Here is a 17375-nt window from a genome sequence, read left to right as displayed (position 1 = left end):
ATAAATTGAAGTATGATATTTATTACTTTCTCGTTTAAGTGTATTTTTTCCGTGTTAAATTGTTGGACCTTTGATAGATCCAGAACTGTTTTGATAACCAGAATTTTCAGTGTACTGTTGCCATACAAACGGAAGAAAAAATACTAAATGCAAAAAAATCAGCAAATGAATAAAAATCAATCATCATAATATGTGTATTGAACATTTTGGTTTGGCTTTTTTTCTTTAGGAATATCATTACCAATCAGTATGGTAGTTTTTCTTCATGTTCCCTAAGACCTATAGATTTTTAAAATCAAGGCAAATTAAAAAAAAAAATTTAGCAATAGCTCAAAGTTGTTAAGAATAGGGCAGGGGCATTATAATAGTTATTATAAGAAAGCTTTTAGTGAGAGTTCTTAAATACAAATTTCAAAATGATTAGTACTTTATAATTTGCATATTCCCAATATTAAGTACACAATTACGATACGTAAGTCTAATTTTTAATAATTAAGCTTCCGTTATAAACTCAAAATTATTTCATAATCAGAGTTAATTCGGCAACTGGAGGAGTATTAATAACAAACGTGTAAAAATTATACAAATAAACTGAAGTGCTTAGTTTATTCAAAAAATCGCTATTGATAAGTTTCTCGCGATTAGATTATTTAATAAGTTACTTAAGTTCTTAGCTGCTTAAAAAGCGAAAGCTCCTTAGGCTGTAAAAATCGTCAGTAGCAAAAAGAAAAAGTATGATTTTATTATTTTGCTTTTATTCGAAATCGATGTTCTTCTTGAAATGATTAGAAATAATAAATGTCGAAAATCGTTTTAAATCGTATTCTATAGCTGCAAAATGGAAGAAAAATAAGAAAAATGTCAATCATTTATTCATTTATTTTGTAAATTAAAGAAATTTCAATGATGTATTAGTGTTTCGCTTAGATATAAATAACTGCAAATAAGTGCAAATTTGAAAAGTTATACTATAGAAATGAGCCGTGTTTGGATAATTTACCTTTATCGCAGAAAGCGAAACCGGTGTCCAATGCTGTATTTCTTAACTAAAAATTATCAAAATGTTTAAGATAATATTTTTCTCTCATTTTGACCTAAATCTATACAAAAAATATGTTTAATGAGAATTATGTGTCAAAAGGTTAAGAACAGAAATCGTCTAACTTTGCTTTCTTTTCCTCTAAAAGAGAGAGAAAGAGAAGAAAGCAAAAAAATAAATAAGTAAACTCAGGTACGAAATACTCGTATGTCTAATTAAACTCTTCTCGTTAATTCTTCTTCGGAAAATATCTATGTGGTTCTAGGAACAGCGTAAATGTTCAACTTTTCTTTTTTAAAAGTGGATAAATAATAAATATTTCCAACAAATGAAAAACATCACGCTTTGTAGGTTAAAATTATTTGCATTAGAAGGTATCGTTCTTTGACTTATAAGACAAGATTGTATGATTTTCGTTTAAATTTGATTGAATTTCACCTTCAAGTCAATAGTTCTTGATTGTTTTCAAAATACATTAATAACAAACAAGAATCAATTTCAATGCAAACAGATATTATTGTAAAATCAAATATATCTTAGACGTAATTGTAGGTAATCTACAGTTGCAACTCATAGTTATATATATAGAATGCACTAAACATTTCATTTCTTACAACACGGTGAAAAATTCCGGATAAAATTACGGTATAAAGTACCGGCAATTGTGGTGAGTGAATCATCCGTAAAATCTAGTTTTACCGTAAAACATTCTACTGTAAATTTTACAGTGATATTTATTTGATTAGAATGATTCAGGGATTTTACGGTAATTAATTTGCTTTTTATTTATTAAAGTAGAGTAATTCACCGATCTTAAGATATATGTTACTGAAAAAATTACACTATATCAGATTCTTTGTTCCGTAACATGTTCCATAAAAAATGGATTTTATGGTATATGAGAGCCGGTACTTTTTGCCGTAATTTGATCCGTAATTTTTTACTGAGTGGAATAAATCAAGTGAGCTTAAATTTGATAAATGAAAAATGATTTAAACTTTTATTGTCCTGAAACGCAGTGCTCCTCTCTAAGATTGGGAGCTCTAGCAATTTGAAAAAATGTTGCAATCTTGATTGTCATTTAATTCTTTTCAGAGATAGTAATGTAATCAAAGCTGTTTGTAACTGGTAAAAAGCTAATCTCTGTTTATATTGCTATATCGAGCAGAGAGCTCCAATTAAAATGTGAGTGCTCCAGCTATCCAGAAAGTGGTCGGAATTTTGAGTGACGATAAATTTAAATATCTCCAATTGAGACGGTAATATTTCAGTAAATTTTAATTCGTACAACAAAAAAATTACAGAAACTTGAATTTTTATCAAATAAAAAGCTCTTAAAAAGAGATTTAAGTTCACTAATTAGTCTGAAAGTAGTTGGGTTTCAAATTGAAGATTTTAATTTGGTAATGAAATTACAATGATTTCTGCTTGTAATCGCACTTGCACTGTCATAAGTCTCGGTGACCCGATAGAGATTTAAATGCTCAAATTAGTCACGCACCCGAAATGTTGACTGTTGAAAAAGATTCTATTATCACAAACACGAAAGCTAGTTGTTAAATACCTTAGTAAACTAAAAAGCATTTCGTAAACATAATTGCTACGTGAGAAAATTTTGACAAGCCTATGAACGAATAAACTTCTTCAGAAAATAGCATAAAATATATAGAGATCATTTTTTAAATGCCTGTATCCATAAAGTGATAAAACCTTTTTCAATGAAATATATTTGCTAGTTCACTGATACAATTAATTTCACAATAATACGTATAACACGTGCAACAAAACACGTGCAGATAAAAATGTAATAAAAATAATACTAGCAAATTCCTTAACATTCTATATTTTCCATATCTCTATTAGGAAGTTTGTCTTTGTTATTCACGCTTTAAAGTTAACTTTCTTTCATTAAATATTAAAAAAAAAATATTTACAAAATTTAAATAATAACAGTTTAATGAAATAAATGTAATTCAAACTAGTATTTTATTATTAAAAATTACTTTTAATTATTCAACAAATTAAAAGAAATTCAATAATTTAGAAATATTGAATCAGTTTGGATAAATATTGATAAAATTTGGCAGTAATACATGCAACATGTGCTACAAAATACGTGCAGTTAAGAATTCGTAAAATATAGGGAGACCAATTTCATATGCCTGTATCATTTAAGAGATAAGAACTTTTTCAAAAGAAATATGTGAACTATATTTTTCACGGATAAAATTTTGCAATAATAATTGTCATTCATGCTTTTAAGTTAATTTTCTTTCAATAAATATTTAAGAAAATTATTTACAAAATATAAATAATAACAGTTTAATGAAATAACTGTGATTCAAAACTAGTGCTTTTTTTAATTAAAAATTTATTTTACATTATTCCATCAAATTAAAATAATTCAATAATTTAAAAATATTGAATTAATTTGGTTAAATATTGATAAAATTTAGCAGTAATGTGTGTAACATGTGCTGCAAAACACACGCAGGAAAAATGTAATAAAAACAATACTATCAAATTCCTCAACATTCCATATTATCTATATCAGGGGTTTATAACTTGCATGAGGCCGGGGGCCACAATTAAAAACACAAATCAAATGGCGGGCCGCAACTTTATCAATATTTTTTGTAGGACTCTTTTATGTTCGAAGGAACTTTAAATATTACTGTAAGAGTTTTACCAAGTTGTACAAAACAAAAGTATTGAATTACAAATTAAAATAAGAAGTATATTTTTAAAAATATTTAATTGTTATCAATAATGTTTTTAAAAATATTTTAAAAAATATTAAATAAAAATAAAAAATCGGGCTACAATAACTTAATGTGCACCTATGTATTAAACAATTAATGTGCAACAGATATTTAATTGTTAAGGCATTAAAACTTACATAGTAGCACATAAAATATTCAATGAGAAAATTGAGGTTTGTCTGCTGCAACCACCAGAGAATTTAATGCATTACATTTTAAATTTGAAATGTACAAATGTGTGTGAAAATATTTTCGTCCAAAATGAGGGATTTCAAAAAGTTAAATCGGAGAATTTCTTCGACAAAATTTCTGATACGCACATACTAAGTTATAGTCACAAAATACGAAAAAAAAATGAAGTAAAAAAAAGCAACATAGACGATTATTTTTGTATTTGAATAAATATTTTCTTGGATGCAAAACCTGAAAAATAAATTTCTTAGCACCGTTGGTATGCTAAATTTCACAGAAACGAAGAAATTAGATTTTTATTAACGAGAAAAGTATTTTAAACCCATATAGATTTTTTACGAAAATTGTCCGCAAAAAAATGATAACTAATATATTTTAGTTCGCGGGCCACAAAAAAGGCTTCGCGGGCTGGATACGGCCCCCTGGCCGCCAGTTGGAAACCCCTGATCTATATCTCCATTAGGAACTTTATTTTGGTCATTCGTACTTTGAAGTTAATTTTCTAAGCTTAATTTCTTAACTTTTACGTAAATAAATATTAAAACTTTATTTACAAAATTTAAATAATAACTATAAGTCAAAACTAATATTTTTATTAAAATTTACTTTAATTTATTTCTAAAAATGAAAAGAAATCCAAAAAATTATAATTTTTTTAAAAAGAAAATTGCAAATTTTAATAACTATTATTAACTTAAGTAATGCATGCTTTAAATAATTTTCAAAACATGTATTAATACCTTAATATAATTCCAACCGAAAATTCTCTCTTAATATAATTCTGTCAAATAATTTTCATTGTAAGGTTAACATTATTCTTTTCTTTTCAAATAATTTACTTTTAAAATGCGCTTCATTTTATAAGTAAATATCATAAATTACAGTTAATTTAAGTAATTTTATTTCAAAGTAAAATGCAATATGCCTTTTTTAAATTGTAAAATCCAAAGCTGTTATTTTATCCTTTCGCGAGACGAGAAGTAATTAATCAAAATTACTGCGTTTTCTTAAAGCAAATACAATAGGATCTCGCTTTATTCGAAGCAATAGGGATCAGATATATTTCGGATAATTGAAATGGTCGGTTAATTGAGGTAATATCGTTTCTTAATCATTTAATTTTCTCCAACAAACCCTGAAAAATCAAGAGTTTCTCTTAATATTAATGTCTTTGATTTTACCATTTAAATAATGTATTTTTATCAAATTATAAAAATAGTGTATAATTCTAAAATTCAGTTGAACCTTGAGGGTGGAACTCCTTTGCCAATCGTGTGGGTAATGAGAGCAACTGTTTCATACATTCATAGGGGGCATCTGATCGACGATTAAGTACTCTAAAACGTTAAATATTTTCATAATATTCCGAGATTTTTATTTACAATTTACATTTTTTATTGGTAAATGCTTAAAGCGATATAATTTATGAAGAATAAAATAAGGTTATTTGAAATATCTTTTACATAAAACGGGACACTATGTATACCGCGGAATAAGCCTTTATGGAAAATCCTCTTCTTCCTCCATAAGTATTTTAAAATTTGAATTATAGATAAAGTGAGTGCAGAAGTAAACCTTAAGTAAACCATGAAATTTCAAATGCTGAAAAAATCTTTTCAAATGAAAACGAATTATGGTCAGGGTCACACAGATTACGCCATGCGAAAGTAATCCTGCAATAATTTGCTTGCAATTCGGCATTTTGAATTTTTTTTTCTGCATTTGAAATTTTGTGGTTTACTTAATGTTTACCTAACTCTCTTTTCTTTAAATTTAAGAGTTTTAAATTTCCAATAGCGCTAAAACAGAATTTACTTTGAAACGTTTCTCCTGTGGTATAGCGCCCTCTTGAAAAAATTTAATAATTTTTTTGGTGGAAGTAATAAATTTTTGCAAATTACAAATTGCAAGAATAATTTCCACACATAATAATTACACAATAAACATGAAATATTTTATTTTACATGAATTTATGTCACTCCAATGTTTTTCCTTATAATTTAATAACTCCCCTTTAGGATAGCCCTTATTTTCTTACAATTTAATTACTCCCGTTTAGGATAGCCCTTATTTTCTTACAATTTAATTACTCCCCTTTAGAATATCCCTTATTTTCTTATAATATAATTGCTCCTCCTTTAGATATCCCTTATTTTCGTACAATTTAAGTACTCCCCTTTAGGAAATCCCTTAATTCCTTATAATTGTATCACTCACCTTCAGGATATCTCTTATTTCCTTTTAATTTAAATACTCCCCTTCTAGATATCACTTATTTCCGAATAGTTTAATTACTCCCATTCAAAATTTCCTTTTTTTCTTAATAATTTAATTACTCTCTTGAAGGATATCACTTATTTGTTTATAATTTAATTACTCTCCTTCAGATTATCACTTATTTCATTAAAATTTAATTACTTTCTTTCAAGATATTCCTTATTTCTTTATAATTTAAATACTCCCCTTCAGGAATTATAGTATTTCACACCTTTTTCCAGAGGCATCTAATATAAAACTTTGCACTAGGTATCTTTACGCCCTTGTGTGCTACTGACATAAGTTCTTATTTTTTATAAATAATTGGTATAAAGTAGTATATAATTTGTTAGCTGATGGATTTATTTTAAGCTTTTTTTCTCAACTCCATTCGCACTTTAGTATCCTAATTTTCTAGCACAGCTAACGTGCTTTTAGCCCACGATAGTCAAAATTTATTACACACCAAAATAATCAATTCTACTCAGTCTAGCAGCAAAAAAAGAATGTATTTCTTTCCTTTTCTCTCTTTGTTAAATTTTAAGACCTTATATATAGTTTTATTAAGGCATCATGGTATTGAAACTGGAAAACTACATGCAGTTTAAAAGAAAATGCTTGAAATTGATTTCGAATAATTCCTTTAAAATTATGAATTGTTTCTGTTTCGCACATGAAAAAAGGAGAAATTTGAGAGAATATATCTTCTCTTTATATCCTTTCTCTATATCTCAATTAAAAAGTCGTAACAGCCGTTGCAACAGCTGTTTTATATTATATTCATCAATTTTACGATGCATTTTATTTTTTTTATCCAAAAACTATAAGACTTTAAAATTTAAATTACGAAGTTTTGTACAAAATTTATAGGTAATTCAATGAAATAAAAAGTATGACTTTCAATAGTTAATTTGAGGATTATTATTTGTAGTAAAAAATACCATGCTTGCTGATCTGCAACCGACTTAAATGCAACTAGGGAATTTAAGTTTGACGCGCTGAAAGAGCCATTTTTATTAAGGAACATAACGTGAAGCTTTTTCGTGAAGTGAATTATTTAATAATTAGATATCTTAGTCTTTACTTCTTTGTAATCTTAGTAAATCTTAGTATTTACATTGACGTTTTTACAAATGAAACAACTTATTTCAAAAAAGATAAAAACCGTCATCCATTTGAACTGTTATAAACGATTAAAATTACTTCAAATGCATTTCTTCTTAGCGAGATCTCACAATTGCATTCTCAGGTTAATTTTTTTTTTCAAACAAAATTGATTTTTTTCAAATACAGATAAATATTTTTCAAACAAAGATGATTTTTTTCAAACACATATAATCCTTTTTCAAACACAAATAATTTTTTTTTCAAATACTGATAGTTTGTTTTTAAAATACAGATAGTTATTTTTTAAATCCGAGTGATCTATTTCGTTACGATTAAAATATTGACGAAAGTTTCTTACATAAAGCTAGAATAATTGCATATTTTGTTAACGAAACTTTTCCTTGTTTTTATCGACTTTTAAGAAGAAAAAAAATGACGAATACGAAGCAATTACAGGATTGATGATCTGAGAGAGCAGGGGACGTGGCTCTTAGTACTAAAAAAATTTTAATGTCTTTTACGGTGAATGGCTGTCAAAAAACAATTGTTTTTTTATAACTTTTTGTAGTCTTTTAATTACTTTCAAGACTAAATTTGTATTGAAGAATCAGAAGATAGCATACGTAAAAATTACGAAATAAATTATCCTAGTATTTGAAATTTTTTTTATGAAAGTAAAGTAAAATAAAGTCTAGTAAATTAAAAAAAATTATAGTATAAATTTAAATAATTTTACAAGATGTCAAAACTCGAAGTGTCCAATAATTTTAATCATATTTTATCTTAAATGAAGTATAATATACAGGATCTTTTAAAACCTTTTTTTTAATTTGTATATATGTAATCGTTGACAATATTGAAATAAAAAAAGTCTATAAGCGTTATGGATCGTGAATTAATCTTTATGCACAAGCAACTAAAATTTTATCCAATCATAACAGACTAGGACGGAATGCAATTTTTAATGTTTTTAAAAGGAAGAAAAACACACATTTTTAATTAAGTAAAAAAAAAATTCTTAAATAAGAAAGAAATGAGCAATCAATAAATAAAATAACAAAAAATGCATTTCTTATTATTTTTAAATTTAACTTTCTAAACTTTTTACTCACTTCCTTGGTTTATTGGATGTTTCTATATCTCCACTAGAAAAACTTTTTGCCGTAACTACATCGAAAGAATTCCCATTTCCAGTTGATTCCACGGGAAAATTCACTTCGTTATCCACTACATCGTTAAGAAAATTGTGAAGGATATCTTCAGCGTCAAAATTATTATCCTCAAAATATAAATAAGGAACATCATTGTACATTGTATTGAATTCAGTATACTCATCATTCATGTTTGAACTTTTAAATATACTTAAATTTCCTTTATCTAAATCGTTATATTCCACAGTTGGGGGAGGGAAGTTATCGTAATCTAAATTTTCAGAGACCAAATATCCATCCTCCAGTTCTGTATCATCAAATTCTCCTTTAGGAAATATTTTATCGTCAAGAAGATTTTTAGCACCAAATAAATCAAAAGAAGTAGCATTTTTTACTGTTTCATTTGGAAAACGTAATTTCTTGGAATATTCATCAGGTAGAAGATTATGATTTGATCCACCATTATTAAAAATGTTTTTTTCAATAGAGACAAACGATGCATTATCATAGTCTAGATTTGCAGGGACCAAATATTCATCCTTCGATTTCGTATCATCAAATTCCTCTTGAGGAAATATTTTATAGTCAAGAAGATTTTTAGCAGCAAATAAATCAAAAGGAGTAACATTTTTTACTGTTTCAATAGGAACATGTAAATCCTTGGTATCAGGCAGAATTGCACCACCATTATTGAAAATGTTTTTTTCAATAGTAACAGGAGGTGTACTATCAAAATCTATATTTTCCGGGGCAAAATAGTCATCCTCTGAATTTGTATCATCAAATTCCTCTTGAGGAAATATTTTATGGTCAAGAAGATTTTTAGCAGCAAATAAATCAAAAGGAGTAACATTTTTTACTGTTTCAATAGGAACATGTAAATCCTTGGTATCAGGCAGAATTGCACCACCATTATTGAAAATGCTTTTTTCAATAGTAACAGGAGGTGCATTATCATAATCTAAATTTTTCGGGGCAAAATAGTCATCCTCCGAATTTGTATCATCAAATTCCTCTGGAAGAAATATTTTATGGTCAAGAAGATTTTTAGCAGCAAATAAATCAAAAGGAGTAATATTTTTTACTGCTTCAATAGGAACATGTAAATCCTTGGTATCAGGCAGAATTGCACCACCATTATTGAAAATGCTTTTTTCAATAGTAACAGGAGATGCATTATCATAATCTATATTTTTCGGGGCAAAATATTCATCCTCCAATTTTGTATCATCAAACTCTTCTTTAGGAAACACTTTATCGTCAAGAAGATATTTAGCTGCAAATAAATCAAAAGGAGTTAAATTTTCTCCTTTTTCGATAGGAACATGTAAATCTTTGGTATTAGTAAGAATTGAACCAACATTATTCAAAATGCTTTTTTCAGTAGTAACAGGAGATGCATTATCATAATCTGTATTTTTCGGGGCAAAATATTCATCCTCCGAATTTGTATCATCAAATTCCTCTTGAGGAAATATTTTATGGTCAGGAAGGTTTTTAGCAGCAAATAAATCAAAAGGAGTAACACTTTTTACTGTTTCAATAGGAAGATGTAAATCCTTGGTATCAGGCAGAATTGCACCACCATTATTGAAAATGCTTTTTTCAATAGTAACAGGAGATGCATTATCATAAGCTATATTTTTCGGGGCAAAATATTCATTCTCCGAATTTGTATCATCAAATTCCTTGTGAGGAAATATTTTATGGTCAAGAAGATTTTTAGCAGCAAATAAATCAAAAGGAGTAACATTTTTTACTGTTTCAATAGGAACATGTAAATCCTTGGTATCAGGCAGAATTGCACCACCATTATTGAAAATGCTTTTTTCAATAGTAACAGGAGGTGCATTATCATAATCTATATTTTTCGGGGCAAAATATTCATCCTCCGAATTTGTATCATCAAATTCCTCTTGAGTAAATATTTTATGGTCAAGAAGATTTTTAGCAGCAAATAAATCAAAAGGAGTAACTTTTTTTACTGTTTCAATAGGAACATGTAAATCCTTGGTATCAGGTAGAATTGCACCACCATTATTGAAAATGCTTTTTTCAATAGTAACAGCAGGTGCATTATCATAATCTATATTTTTCGGGGCAAAATATTCATCCTCCGAATTTGTATCATCAAATTCCTCTTGAGTAAATATTTTATGGTCAAGAAGATTTTTAGCAGCAAATAAATCAAAAGGAGTAACTTTTTTTACTGTTTCAATAGGAACATGTAAATCCTTGGTATCAGGTAGAATTGCACCACCATTATTGAAAATGCTTTTTTCAATAGTAACAGGAGGTGCATTATCATAATCTATATTTTTCGGGGCAAAATATCCACCCTCCGAATTTGTATCATCAAATTCCTCTTGAGGAAATATTGTATGATCAAGAAGATTTTTAGCAGCAAATAAATCAAAAGGAGTAACATTTTTTACTGTTGCAATAGGAACATGTAAGTCCTTGGTATCAGGCAGAATTGCGCCACCATTATTGAAAATACTTTTTTCAATAGTAACAGGAGGTGCATTATCATAATCTATATTTTCTGGGTCAAAATATTCATCCTCCGAATTTGTGTCATCAAGTTCTTCTTGAGGAAATATTTTATGGTCAAGAAGATTTTTAGCAGCAAATAAATCAAAAGGAGTAACATTTTCAACTGTGTCACCAGGAAAATTTATTTCATTAACATTTTTACTGTATAAAAAACTATACTTTGAATTATTATGATTAAAAGTAGCATTTTCAACGATTAGAGGGGCTGGATTATCATAATCTAGATTCACAGCATCAAAATAGTCATCATTTAAAATATTATTTTGAAATTTTTCCTCTGAAAGTATTTCATTATCTTCACGAATATTTTTTGCAGCAAATATATCAAACGGATTCATAGTTTCAAGGGGAAAATTTAATCCATAGCTAGTATCATCTTGAAAAAAATTATAGCTTGTATTATTATAGTCGTATTTATCAAATGTTAGGGGTGGACTAACGCCATAAACTAGTTTCTTTTTACCAAAATATTCATTAAATGGATTTTTATTTTCATATATTTTAGTCATAGAATTTTCATTATAAAGTGTATTTTTTGAAGTAAATGTATCAGGAAGATTCATATTTCCAACATTAGAAAAAGAGGGTACATCATAATCTTCTTGTTCATTGCCTAGCTCATTTTCGAAAAACTGGCCATCCAAAATAAGATTTTGAATATCACTCAAAGAATTGTATTTATTAAAACTATCTGTAGAAATATCCTTAAAATTAAATTTGTGTTTACTGCTTTCGGATACAGGATTGTTATCAATTGGATTAACAAAAGACTTACCAGTTCCAGTATCATGATTTTCATGAGATGAATCACTCTGAACAGGGATAATATTATCTGTGTTTTCATCATAATTATTACCAGGATTACCATTATCGTAATTCTCAAGGAAATCATCCTTATTTTTATAATTTACACTTTTTTGCAAAAGAGCACTAGATATGAAATTCCCATTGTCTGCATTTCCAAATAAAGGACCTGAATTGCGAGTTGCTAATCCTTGCTCATTGGGATTTTCGCTTTGCATGAGTCTTTGCTCAGCTAAATGTAAAACATCAGCTGCTTTATTGAAATTGAAATAAAACTCCACCAGCATCTTTAACTCATTGATAAGATCTTCATTGGGAGTAACATCCGCACTTATAAAAGAATATCTCAAAGCATTTGTTAATTCTAAATTAATTTTCTCCTTGTTATTTGCACTACAATATTTACCCAGCAGTGAAGCTATAGAAGAGGCAAAATCAACTTTAGAATCGCGATCTAACATATCTGGTTCTTCTAAACCACTGATTAGCTTCTTGGCGACACTTATTAATTCCGAAGATATCGGTATAAAATTTATCCACAGATTATCTCCAAATATGCCTGAATGTAGCATTTTCTTTGTAAACTGATTTACAAATTTTTTTTGCTTTTTGCTGTTTAAATCAAGATTTGAATTGACTAGCGTGCTTAGCTCTTTAAACAAGTCTTCATTTGGCGTCACATTTATCTTTTTAAATGAACTTCGTAAAGACTTTGTTAGCGCCAATGAAGTTTCATCAGTACTGCTTGCGTTACAATATTTACCAAACAGCCAAGCCACAGATTTGGCAAATGAAATTTTCGTGTCTTGATCTAACAAAGCAGGTTCCTCTAAGTGACTAGTAAGCTTTTCGGAAGCTCGTAACAGCTTCATTGTTATTGGCATATAATTAATCAGCAAACTTTCCCTAAATATGCCAGAATGCAACATTTTCTTAGTAAATGTGTTGACAAATTTGACTGGCTTCTCACTGTTGAAATTATGATAAAATTTTACCAACGTGCTAAGCTCCTTAGAAATGTGATTATTTGCAATGACATTTATCTTTCTAAAAGAATACTTCAAAGCGTTTGTTAATGCCAAACTGATTTCATCAATATCTATTGTACCATATTTACGAAACAACGAAGCCATAGAGGTGGCAAATGACATTTTCGAACGTTGATCTAATTGACCTGGATCATCGATGTGACTGGTGAGTTTCCCAGCAGCATTCAATAAGCCCATTGTTATTGGCATAAAATTTATCAAGAATTTATCACCAAATATACCAGAATTCGACATTTTTTTCGTAAATGCATTGACAAATTTAGCTTGTTTTTCACTGTAGGCTTTGGAATTTTTATTTTGTTGATCTTCATGGTTGCGAGCGTAAGATATACAAAACAAAAATTCGAACACAACAATTGTCACCCACAATATTGAAAGGGTGACAGAGAACCAACCCATATTTTCCAATCCAAAAGTAACGTTTTCTCCTAAAGAAAGATGTCATTAAATTCACTAACTCTTTTTTAAGTCTCATGCTGCGCAAAATAGATAATTGTTGAAACTGCGCAGGTTGTATTGGAGATTGAATTAAGATTATCCTTGCTTTAATTTATCAGGTAAATCAGTAATTCGTGTGAACACTTAACTCCGAACGAATGTAGTCTCGTATTTGGTTAGCTGTTATAATTTTTCAAACCCGTAACTGTAACAAAGGTGAGAAAATAAATACAGCTGTATGTTCTTACTGTTTTTTTTTTAATAGTGTATTTTTTCTTGTAGCTCGAATAAGAAAATAAGTATTATTTTCCAGTGCTCAAAAGTTTTTAAAATGCTAAAGTAATAAATAAAATATCAGATTTTTTGAAACAAAGAAAAGATGTGTTCTCAAACTAGTTTTGCCTTATTTATGATTTTAAAAAAAAAATCACACTTGAAGAAAGATTTGAAATTACTCGTATTTGACGTAAACTTCTTTCTAAGGCATTTATGAATTGAGGATTGCCTCGGATGGGGAAAAAGTTGTACCTTTGACCAAATCTCTCGCCTCCCAATGAAGTGACCCCGGTTTGAATCCCAGCGATGGCAGGTCGATATGAACTCCGAGCTCGGTTCCAACCGATCATAGTACTGATGTAAAATATCTTGAGTGGTAGGCGAACCCCTTTGAATCCCTTTGCCACCTAGCTCACAGTGGAAGGTTTTCGTGGTTTTCGTCCCTATGTAGCGCAAATGAAGGTTAGTTCCATGAAACGAAAGCTAGATTGTCTCAATGCTTGATCCAGGAGTTCTCTTGTCTTCTGAATTTGGTTCAAAATTGTAATACTACGGAGGTGAAAATTGATAGTCAAAAATTGATTCATAAATTAGAGTTATTTTACATTTGTTCCAATTTACTATTATCCGTCGTTATTCCGACAGTTATTCCTTTTCTACTAATAATCCCATTCTGTCAACGCACAGCGAGAAATTTCCCATTTAAAATTTATAAGCAAATGAAGTACTGGTGGCTATGTTTTGATGAACCAAACTTTTTCCAAAGTTGATGCTTTTACATCCAACTGTTCCTTAGTATTGTTTTCAGTTTACTACCTTGCGAGGTTTTGGAATTTCTACTATATGGTAGTAGGAAAGAAAACATCGTAAGAATGGCTCTCTTGGGCTATTTGAAAAAAGTTGAACTTAGACATTTTGCGATATTTTTAACTTCTCTTTGTTATGATGTTCGCATGCAATATAGTTGAAACGTGTTTTTTTATTGTTTAAACATGCGCTGACATAGAAAGCTGACAAAGCTCATAGCTTATTAAATGCTAAAAAGAAAACGCGTGCTAAAAATAAATACGCAGACAACCATAATTTTTTTTTTTTAAATTTAAAAAATCTTTAAACGTCGCTAGTAATTTTGAAAATATTTTTTTTCTCGATCATACAGCATTTTAATTTCAAACCGTTTAAATTTTATTAAAGCTTTCGTTTCCGATAATAATACTAATTATTATTTATCACCTTTTTAAACAGAAATTTTAATTCTTCAACTGTATATTATTATCCTTTAAATAAAAATAAAAAATAAATAAAATTATTTAAAATTTTTTCAAATTGAAAGGTAGGGTACCCTCAGAAGATAGGTGCACTAAACTAACATAAATTTTAAGTTTGCGTACTCACATTTAAGATATAGATCAGTTAAAACCTGGTTCCTAAAATTAAGAAAAGAAAATTTTAAACAGCAAAAAATGTTTCGTCAAGGCTTAAAGAAGTTAAGTAAAACGTATTGGTAATTAAAAAAAAAGCATTTTAATTACCTAGTAACGAAGGTATTAAAGATATGAAAGTACTGATTTACTGAAAGATTATTATTAGTAAAGATATGAAAGTACTGATTTTAACTTGCTAGTGTAAATACTCCTTGGTTATGCTATACTTGGTTCAACTGATTGTAAAGACTGATTTTAACTTGTTAATGCAAATACTCCTTGGTTATGGTATACTTGGTTAAGCTGAATGTAAAAACTGATTTTTAACTTGTTAATATAAATACTCCTTGGTTATGCTGTCTTCAAGTTCTTTAGCTTTATTAAGCTAAATTATATATTTTTTTTTTATTTTTTTTTTGCTTTGAAAAGTATTTACTATTTTAGATCCGTGTGTTCTTTTATAGAAATTAAAGTTCGTTCTAGCAACAAAAAAAAACTTAACATTTAAATTTATCGGCTTAAAATGCAACGTTTTAATTGCTAATTAATAAAATTGATGATTATTAACAGCAGATAAGCACACAGTTTGATTTTAACAAAGCTACGAATTATTTTACTATCCATCAAAAGTATCATTAAGTCAATTAGCATGGATTGTTTGTTAAAAATGGTAGCATATTTTTACTGAACATTTTAATAACAAATTTATCGCATTATTAACATTGATTCACTCTCACTTATGCAATACGAGTTTCTACTTACACATTATCTTGATTTTTTAATGCACAGTACGCAAGAAAAAATAAATAAACGGACCACCCCAAATAACTTTTGATCTAGCAATCGGATCTTCACTTTCTAGAACTCAATCTTAAGGATTTGAAGGTGGCCTCAAATATTAGTGCCGATGATATTTTAAGTTACAAAATCAGATACAAAAAAGTAATTTCTCTGAATAAAAAATACCTTTTTTCTTGCGGATTCGGATTTCTGTCCCCCGAAATATAAGTAGTAGCCGCTGTCCGGGAAATATGACCCTAATAGCTTGCTCAGGAGAGCGGTCCAAAGTTTGAACCTCTTAACGTTAATGTTGCTTTTTGCGTACCATAACACGAGAATTTTTTAAATGAGTCAAAAAATGTTTGCACATCATTATAAAATTCGCTTATCCATAGATAATTTCATGCAAAATATAACTTTTACTAAATGTTCATTATTTTGTATTATTTTATTTAATAATTGTGGAAACAAATTTTAAATAGTAAGGTACGCAGTTTTTTACATTATTTTAAAGAATACAGTTTTAAATAGCAAAATATAAAATTTGAACGAAATTGGTAGATTAGTTCCTGAGAAATCAAATTTTAAAAATGAGACTTTTTCAAAATTCGATTTCTGAGGAGCTATTCGACCGGCATTGCTTAAATTCTGTATTTTGCCTTTTAAAATTGCTCTCTTTAAACTTACGTGAAAAAAGTGTATACCTTACAATTCAAAATTTTTCGGCATTTATTAATTATAAAATAATTAAAAAATAATAAATATTTACAAAAAGCTATAGTTTGCTATCTTTGGTTAAATGAATTTTATAATTTTGTACAGAAATTTCGAATTCACTTAAAAAGTTCTCAAGCTATAGTGAAATGCAAACAAAATAAAGTTAATTTTCAAAGAGTCCAAACTTAAGACCGCTCTCCTAACCAAGCAATTGGGACCATATTTCCCGGACTGCGGCTACTCCCAATATTTTGGCGGACAGAAATTCGAATCTGTCGGAAAAACGGTATTTTTATTCAGAGAAAGTACGTTTTGTGTCCGATTTCGTAACTTAAAATATCGCCAGCACTAATTAATTAGCATATTTGAGGTAACCCCCTCAAGCCATTTAGATTGAGTCCTAGAATGTGAAGATCCGATCATTAGATCAAAAGTTATTCAGAGTGGTCAGTTTTTTTTTATTTTGCACACTGTACAATTTTAAATCTCAAAATATCTGAAATTCTACTTATTTAAAAAGGTGGACCAGTCGGTCGCGAGGGATATTAATACAAAATATTATTGAAAAATTTTCATTTATGCTTCATTTATTTCATTCATTTATTTCAAAATATTCTTACTCTCCTCATTGATGTTATGAAACATAAAATTCGCAAATGTTTTTCAAAATTATACACATGCATTGAATTTTTCAACTTTGGTTTACATTTGTAATACACACATGATTATCATTATTTAATTTCCTCTTTTTTTGTAAAATATAATAATCAGAACTGCGAGGCGCATCCAGAAAGTAAGTTTCCCTAATTTACAAAAAGAAAGAA

The 17375-nt window shown here is 28.5% G+C and overlaps 1 protein-coding gene across 1 annotated transcript in view; it reads right to left on the bottom strand.

Annotated features, from left to right (window-relative positions):
* The window catches only part of LOC147815762 (uncharacterized), a 39571-nt gene extending 23138 nt beyond the window's left edge, over nt 1-16433 (bottom strand). Inside the window, exon 1 of the mRNA XM_087157326.1 lies at nt 8469-16433. Coding sequence (XP_087013452.1) covers nt 8469-13315 — 4847 coding nt within the window. The 5' untranslated portion in view covers nt 13316-16433. The remainder of the gene's footprint in view (nt 1-8468) is intronic.
* Between the last annotated feature and the right edge of the window lie 942 nt (nt 16434-17375).

This window comes from Parasteatoda tepidariorum, chromosome 2, assembly GCF_982258835.1.
Source record: "Parasteatoda tepidariorum strain Cologne lab strain chromosome 2, Ptep-v5.0, whole genome shotgun sequence".
Lineage (NCBI taxonomy): Eukaryota > Metazoa > Arthropoda > Arachnida > Araneae > Theridiidae > Parasteatoda > Parasteatoda tepidariorum.
This window is presented reverse-complemented; position numbering and strand designations above follow the sequence as displayed.